General features: G+C 39.7%; 1 protein-coding gene across 2 annotated transcripts in view; it reads right to left on the bottom strand.

Moving 5' to 3' along the window:
* The window catches only part of LOC106872965 (CD2-associated protein), a 163180-nt gene that overhangs the window by 11498 nt on the left and 142845 nt on the right, over nt 1-8837 (bottom strand). For both annotated transcript variants that reach the window (XM_052974639.1, XM_052974638.1), the window contains exon 8: nt 417-600. In XM_052974639.1, coding sequence (XP_052830599.1) covers nt 417-600 — 184 coding nt within the window. The remainder of the gene's footprint in view (nt 1-416; nt 601-8837) is intronic.

The raw sequence follows: 8837 nt of genomic DNA, 5'->3' as shown, positions 1-8837 counted from the left end.
AGGACAGACAAAGGGATTAAGGCCCACAAGGGGCTAAACATAGAGGGGACAAACAAGGACAGACAAAGGGATTAAGTCAATTACATCAACCTCAGTGCGAAACTGGTACTTATTTTAATTGACCCCGAAAGGATGAAAGGCTAAATTTGGCAGAATTTGAACTCAGAACATAGCGGCAGACGAAATACTGCTGAGCATTTCGCCCGGCGTGCTACCGTTTCTGCCAGCTCGCCACCTTAATAATACAGTATTAATCTTGTTTCTCTCAACCAAAATTTTAGGGATGATAAATTAAGTATTAGTAGTATAATCAATATAATCAATTGAATTCCACCTCTTTAAGAAAAAACTTGACACCTAAGTAACAAATTAATAGAAATAAACTGAAAGATAAAAAAGAAAATTCGTAGGCTTACCATTATCACGAATTCTTTTAAAACTGCTTTGTACATTGGTTCCTAAAAGGGAATCTTTGTTATTGTTGTGTTTATTGTCAACTTTGTTGGATTCATTGTTACTTCGAGTTGATTTATTGTTTTGTGAAGACAATACAGAAGAATCTTGTGAAGAAGTTGAATAAGTTTTCTTTATTTTCGGAGTCTATAAAAATAAAACATCCCACAGTTTAGAATGATGTGATAGACAGCTTTCATAATTATATAATGTTAGCATATCACAGTGTTAGCTTAATGAACAAAAATATAACAAAAAAGTTCTTAAAAGTAAACTGTTCAAAATCCAAATTATGAAATCACTTTCAGATTTCAATTCGACAAAAATCTATTTTATATCAGAGGAAGTGGTTTCATGTAAATGCAACATGATCTCAATGAATGTAAAAAAAAAAACATAAAAAATATTAAAAGTACTCTTTTTTTTCTTTATTCATTTACTTGATTTTATCATTTGGCTGCATATCATATTGCATCACTGTTGTCAATCAAATCAACCCAGTATTTCATTTTGCTTAAGTCTGGTACTTATTCTCTTGACCTTTTATTATTATTATTTTTCTGAACTGCTATGCTACAGGAACATAAAGAAATCAACACCAGTTGTTAAGTAGTGAGAGACAAACACAAAGATGCACACATACTGTGAGAATAAGAAATAGAGTTATGTTAATGATGATAGAATATGTAAAGGTGTAGGTGAGAAAGTTGAAAAGACAGGAAATCTGATGAGTATTGCTTCCATGATTAATTGTTTATAAAGTATCTGTAAATATTTTTGTATCTACCTTTGTTTTATGCTATGTATGATATAATTGCTCTTCAATGAAATGTATGGTGACTGAAAGAGACCTGTGCTCATATGACCAATGTAGTAGTTACAATTATGAAGCTTACAATTATTACTTTTACAGTGAAATTTATAAATTACATCGGTCATTTGTAACTTGTTCTTGGGTCTACACGGCTGTGCGATGTTGATCAGTTGGTTTTGAATTTACATGTTTTGTACACTTTACCTACACACACACGACAGTCTTCTTTCAGTTTTCTTTGGCTAAATTCACTCACAAGGCTTTGGTTAGACAGGGGATATAATAGAAAACACTTGTTTAAGGTGTCACATGTGAGGACTAAAGGTGAAACTCTGTGGGTGAGAAGCAAACGTCTTACCACATTGCCACATCTGCACCTATATATATATATATATATATATATATATATATATATATATATATGTATGTATACACACTTCGTAATTTAATATCTGCTTTCCATGGTGGCATGGATTAGACAGTTTGACAAGAGTTGGCAAGGCTGGGAGTCACATCAGGCTCCCTTATCTGTTTTGGCATGGTTTCTACAGCTTGATGCACTTCCTAACACCAACCACTTTACAGAGTGCACTGGGTGCTTTTTACATACCACCAGCACATATGGGCTCCTACAGAGCCTACACATCTACTAAATTCACTCACAAGGCATCGGTCAGCCTGGGGCTATAGAAGACACATGCCTATAGTGTTGTATTATGGAGCTGAATCTGACTGCATGTGATTGTGAAACAAACTTCTTAAATATACAACCATGCCTGTCTCTTAAACTAAATAATGAAATGCTGGACTCAATTTGAAGATCACTCCACCCATAACATCATCAGCTCTCTTTCTCAGTCTTCTATTTTTAAAGTAATGATTTTATCAACTGTCAGACTGACATATTTTAGGCTGTTATAATTCTTTGCTATTCTCTAGATCACACTCTTTTATTTCAAATCAACTTCTGTATTTCAAGTTGAAAGTCATTCTAATATTTTATGTAGATATCATTATATACAGCATATTAGTAATCAATAAAGAGTCTTTTTAATATTTCAGCTTTTAGAAGTCAACCTCCTGTGCTGTGTGTGGGAGTGCATATTTTGCTTAGTTTCCTGTTTGTCCCATATATCTTCATCCATACATCCTGATGAGTGCTATATACAGTTAATGGTCATTTATTTATTTATTTATGCGCTCTTTTAAAGCCTAGCCAGGCTCATGGGCCCGGTTTCCATGGTGTATGTGTTCCCCCCAGCTGGACAGGACACCAGTCCATCGCAACGTTACTCAAGAAACAGGAAGAAAGAGAGAAAGTTGGGGCGAAAGAGTACAACAGGGGTCGTCACCACCACCTGCGGGAGCCTCATGGAGCTTTAGGTGTTTTCGCTCAATAAACACACACAATCTGGGAATCAAAACCGAGATCCTCCAACCATGAGTCTGCTGCCCTAACCACTGGGCCATTGCGCCTCCACACAGTTAATGGTACCGCATATATAAATATTTAGACATATAATACTTAAACTATCCTATGTAGCCACCCTATCTTCTCTTCCTGGTCAGCCTACATGCCCTATTCTCACACCCTCTTCATCTCTTGGCTCTTGCTCTGGATATTGTATGGAATGGGGAAACTGTGATTCATTGTAATTCACTGAATAAACTATGTACCAAAGCTCTATGCTAGCTGGCAAGCATTTGTGCAGATCTTCTTTTCAGGTGATGACAAAAGTTCCACAACTGCCTTCCTGCTGTCATTCCAAAGTACACAATCTCAGGGCTGCTACCATCAAAGCTGGTACAATGAAAGGAAGGAGTGGGGAAATTACTAAAATGTTGGAGCAATGCCATGTTGATGTGTGTGGCATGCAAGAAGTAGGATGGAAGGGAGCCTCTGCTAGATTCCTCACAGGCAAGACAGAGATTCAAATTCTTCTGGGTGGGCAGGAGTGATGGAATGGGTGGTGTAGGCATACTGTTAGCAGGAAAGTGGGTAGATAAGGTAATTGAGGTAGTCAGAGTATGTGATAGGGTAATTAAGCCGAGACTTATGGATAAATTAACAGTTACATTTATCTCTGCCTATGCTCTTCAGTCTAGGCTGGTTGGACCAATTCTATAGACCAATTCTTTCTGCAGACTGCCTAATGACAGAGACTTTGTTGTTGTGGCTGGTGATTTAATGGACATGTTGGACAGCATCCTCATAGATTCCATGGAGTGCATGGTGGATATGGCTTTGGCCCTAGGAATGAGGAGTGAACAAGATTGCTGGAGTTCTGTGATGCAAATGATCTCATGATCTGCAACACTAACTTCAGAAAACCAGCTAGCCAGCCACCTAATCATTTATCAGTTTGGTGGCCAGATTGACTACCTCCTCACCAGGCAATGAGATAGACAGATGCTTGCAAATACAAAGACTTTCCTAGGTGAAGAGTGTACAACCCAACATAGGTTACTAGTTAGTGACTTCAGAATTAGAACTAGAAAGACTCGGAGAAATAAACCAATCTAGAAAAGAAGACTATGGAAGCTCAAAGACCCAGCAAACAGACAGAAATTTTGAGATTTCCTAATGGCAGCTTCTGATGATAGAGAGGAAGAGTTGGGGACATATAGCTTAAAAGACAATTGGAAGTTCCTGGGGACAGTCTACTGAGGGCTACAGAAGAAATCTGTGGTTGGTGCAGAGTCCCAGCTAAGCCAAGGCTCACATGGTGGTGGAACAAGGAGGTAGACAGTGCTATAAAAGCAAAAAGACAGTACTGGAAAAGCAGTAGAAGCAGAGAATTATATCAGGTAGCCAGCAGGGTAGCTAGTTGTCAGGTTCACATAATAAATGGAATAGCAGAAGGTGAGAGATTTGAAAATGTTCTACAGTGTGAGGAACAGAGTGTCAGGTGTTCAGGATTGCAAAGCAGTGTATCAGAGAATAGAGATGTGGTGGGAGAGATATGTATGTGAATGGATAATGGTATGCTTGCACTGAGTGACTCAGAGAAGAAATATGCTTGGAAGTGTCTCTATAAAAGGTTAGTTTGTGGAAAATGAATGGGAGGAGGAGAGTCTTTCAAGTATCGAACTAACTGAGGGACCAGCCACCAGAGTTGATAGCATAATAGATAAGACAGTTAAGGATATGGAGACAGGGAAAGCCCCTGGGCCATCAGGAATCACTGCTGAGATGATTAAAATTCCTAGTCACCCATATAATTAATCAGGTTATTCAGGAAGGTGTCATTCTCAGTGACTGGTGTAGTATTATAGTTAACTACTACAAAAGTAAAGGTGATGCCGTAGATAGAAACAACTACGGAGGTATCAAACTGCAAGACCAGGTCATGAAAGTTACTGAGAGGGTTATAGATCAACTGATTAGGAGTATTTGTACTTGGGAAGAGTACCACTGATGCCATCTTCCTAGTGAGATAACTGCAGGAAAAGTATTTGGCTAAAAGTAAGCCATTGGACTTAGGTTTTGTTGACACGGAAAAAGTTTCCAACAGAGTCCCCTGCTCTGTTATCTGGTGGTCTCTAAGGAAGTTAGGAGTAGAGGAGTGGTTTGTCAGTAAGGTGAGAGTCGGCCATGAATAGTGATGAGTATAGTGTACAAGTAGGGGTTCACCAAGGTTCAGTTTTCAGCCCACTCTTATTCATTATAGTCCTCCAAGCCATAACAAAACAATTGAAATCCGGATGCCCATGGGAACTACTTTATGTAGATGATCTCACGCTTATTGCAGAATCTGGAGCAGAATCGAGAAGAAATTCAAGATATGGAAGCAAAATCTGAAAACAAAGGGCCTTAAAGTTAACCTAGAAAAGATCAAAGTTGTTGTTAAGAAGAAAGAAAATAAGACTCTCTTTTCGTCAGGTGAATGACCCCACCCAATATGTAGGAAAGGGGTTGGAAATAATTCCATTTGCTGCACCCAATGTAAGCTATGGCCACATAAGAGGTGCAGTGGAATCACAATAAGTATTAAGGGCACATGGTACTTAGTCTCATGCAGAAGGGGAGACCCAGGAAAACATGGGACAAAGTGGTAAGGACCAATCTCAGGGTACTGAACTTCATGGAGATGACAATGGACTGAGATGTTTGGTAATATGAGGTTCATGAGAAGACCCATCCATGTCAGTAAAACTGAGTTCTAGAAGTGCTGTGTTCCACCCACATGTAACAAGAAAACTCTTCGCACACCCTATCCCAACAAACCAAACTACATCTCTTCTTTCACACACTATGCTTACCTCTCACTTCCCAATCCTGTCCTCATGGCCCTGTCCACTGTATCACTGCTATCTGGTAGCACCCCCATCCCCTCTATATACCCAGGTTTTCACCACTCACAGCATTCGCCTCCCCCACTCTCTACTCATGCTTCTTTGGTAGTCTTCCAACTTATATTATCACCTCCATATCTCACTTGCCATCATTTATCTCCCTCTTTTACTCGACCATCCCATTTATATTCTGATCCCCCATCCCTTGCGAGTATGCCCAGAACTCTGCCACCATCTCCCTTCAGCTCTCTTGCGCCCACTCTCTCCTTCACTTGCTCTTCCCTTAGGCTGGGTAACCATGTAACTCCTTTACAGCAGCACACCTGTTTCTGTTCTCATTCCTGATCACTCTCTCACTCTGGTTGGGTAAGCATGTACCATCTCTACAGCTAAAAACCTGTTTCTGTCTCACTCTAACCATTCATCATCTGACACAAGATCACCTCCTCCAATGCTCCCTCTCCTCTGAAAGGATCTTTGTCTTGCAATTTACTTAGTGACCCTGCCAGTGCTGATGCCACGTAAAAAGTATCTAGTTTACACTGTAAAAGTGGTTGGCATTTGGAAGGGCATCCAGCTGTAAAAACCTTGCTAAAACTGACCTTGCCTGTACTTGTGCCACATAAAAAGCACTCAGTCCACTCTGCTGGGTGGTTGGTGTTAGGAAGGGCATCCAGCTGTAAAAACCCTGCAAAAACAGACACAGAAGTCTGGTGCAGGCCCCTGTCAGATTGTCCAACCCATGTCAGCATGGAAGGCAGACGTTAAACAATGATAATAATGAAAGAAACAAAAGACAGCTACATTTGAAATATCTTTTCACGGAATTTATGCATTTTTGGTATGGATGAGCATTTTAAAACTTTACTGAAGTGTATTTTTTTTTAACAAGCTAAAATGAATAGTTTAGGTGGAAAATACAAATTTCCAGTGCATTCATACATGGGTGGGCTGAAAAGTTCTTAGGTTGACTATGAAGGAGTGATGTTAACAACTGTGAAATCTTGCATGCATTAATTTCAACTCTTCTTAATAACTGAATTGCTTCTTTCCACATAAACTGACATTTGACTGTTGAAAGAAGACTTCAAAAGTAACTAGTGGTAACTGTAGATATGACATCACTGGTTCTCAGCCAAGTATTTTTCATGTTGGAGAACTGATGATAGTCAGATGGGGCCAAATCAGGAGAGTAGGGAGTCTGATCAACCAGTTCAAAACCATAGTCATGCACAGCTGCCATTGAAACCAAGGACTTATCCTGATGAAACAAGTTCCCTTTCATCAGTTTTCTTGGGTGTTTGGTCTTGGTAGCCTTTCATAACTGCCTCAGCAAGTTGATAGAGTACTCTCTCCATTGATGGAGGCCATCACCTTCCCTGCAGATGAAATGACCTTGGTCTTCTTTGGAGGAGGTGAGAAGGGGTATTACCACTGAAGAGATGGTCTCTTTGTCTTTGGCTCAAAGTGATGAACCCAACACTCATCCTTGAGTTAGGAAATGTTCAAGGAAACCAGCTGGATCTGCTTCAACCAATGTCACATTTTCCTGTGATGTGATTAGCCTGGTGTGCATGATGAGATGAAGACTTTTGAGCAGAAGTAGGGGATGCAGAAAAGTCTTCCATCCATTCTGTAGCGGATGTCTACACCAGGAGGTTGATCAAGGATCTTGTGGATAATGACATCAAGATGAAGATGCATCCTTCCATCAGGCCAGTCATTATTGTATATAAATATATACTGTGTGTATGAATGTGTGTGGATGTATGAATATATATCAGAGTAAAAAGTAAGCAACATTTTGAACCATGAAGAATTTGTACCGGATTTTTGCAGAGTTTTGAACATTTAGTGAGGAAATGACCAGTGAGTGGTCAGCTTGAAAATGGTTTAAACGATTTTGCAGTGGAGATCTAAGCCTAGAAGATTGTGAACATAGTAGACGCCCATTTGTCATCAATGACGGTCAATTAAAGACCGTTATTGAGAAAGATCCATGTAAAAACCACTTAAGAACTAGCAAAAGGACTTCAAGTTAGCCAGAAAACTGCCTGCAACCATTTGCATGCGATCAGAAAATTAAAAAAACCTCATCAAATGGGTACCACACGATTTGAATGAAAATCAGAAAATGTGCATGTGAAATTTGCTTGTCACTTCTCCGTAACCAGACCGAGCCATTTCTCAACCATATTGTAACTTGCGATGTAAAGTGGATTCTGTACAATAATAAAAAACATTCTTTGCAGTGGTTGGACCAAAATGAAGCATAGAAAATCTTCCCTAAACCCAAGCTCTTCAAAAAAAAAAAAGAAAGAAAATATATAATATATAGATCCCAGCAATGCTGTTGCGCAACAGCCTGGGTTTCAGAGGCCCACAGCTTTTAATATACTCCCAAAGAGCCTGAGGGACCTACACAAAGTGGATGTAGGTGTTTTCAAATCAAAACTGGATCTTTTCCTGTCGAGAGTCCCAGATGAACCTACCTCGTGGCAGTGACATCAAACTCACTTGTTCACCAAATGTCACATATCAGAGGAGGCTCTCAATAATAACAGTGTAGCAAAATGTTGGTGCCCCAGCATACCAACAGCTTTCAGCTGAAACTGATAAAGTTTTAAAAAATAGTGTAAACTATATTATATATACTGTTACGAATGAGAAAAAAAAAAAATCCTGATGATTTCATGTTCACACGATGTGAGCATCGTTCTCTGGGTTTAAATTTTAAAAAAAGGAAATAAAAAAAATATTGAGCACAGGGGGTGATATTATGAAATATCTTTTGGACACTAAACTCCACTTGCGAAGACCTGTTGAGGCAAGTGAAATTGAAATCGAGTTAAATTGGACACTAAACTCCAGTTGCGAAGACCTGTTGAGGCAAGTGAAATCAAAATCGAGTTAAATTGGACACTAAACTCCACTTGCGAAGACCGGTTGAGGCAAGTGAAATCGAGTTAAATTTGACGACTGGCAACGATCTCACTCGAAAGTCCTTACACATGCCGCGGGCACAAGTGCCAGAAAGGCGACGCTGGGCACAGATGCCTTCATGATTTCGCTTTCCGCAATAAGTCTTCGCAAGCTGAGTTTCATGTCCAATGAGGGAGACAACGTTGGCATGGGTGCTAGTCGTCGAATTTAACTCGATTTCAATTTCACTTGCAATGGCCACGCTCAAAATGGTGTATTTTATGTGCCACCTGCACAAGAGCCAGTCCAGGGGCACTGGCAACGATCTCTCTCGAAAGTCCTTACACATGCC

This window comes from Octopus bimaculoides, chromosome 19 (genome assembly GCF_001194135.2).
Source record: "Octopus bimaculoides isolate UCB-OBI-ISO-001 chromosome 19, ASM119413v2, whole genome shotgun sequence".
Classification (NCBI taxonomy): domain Eukaryota; kingdom Metazoa; phylum Mollusca; class Cephalopoda; order Octopoda; family Octopodidae; genus Octopus; species Octopus bimaculoides.
This window is presented reverse-complemented; position numbering and strand designations above follow the sequence as displayed.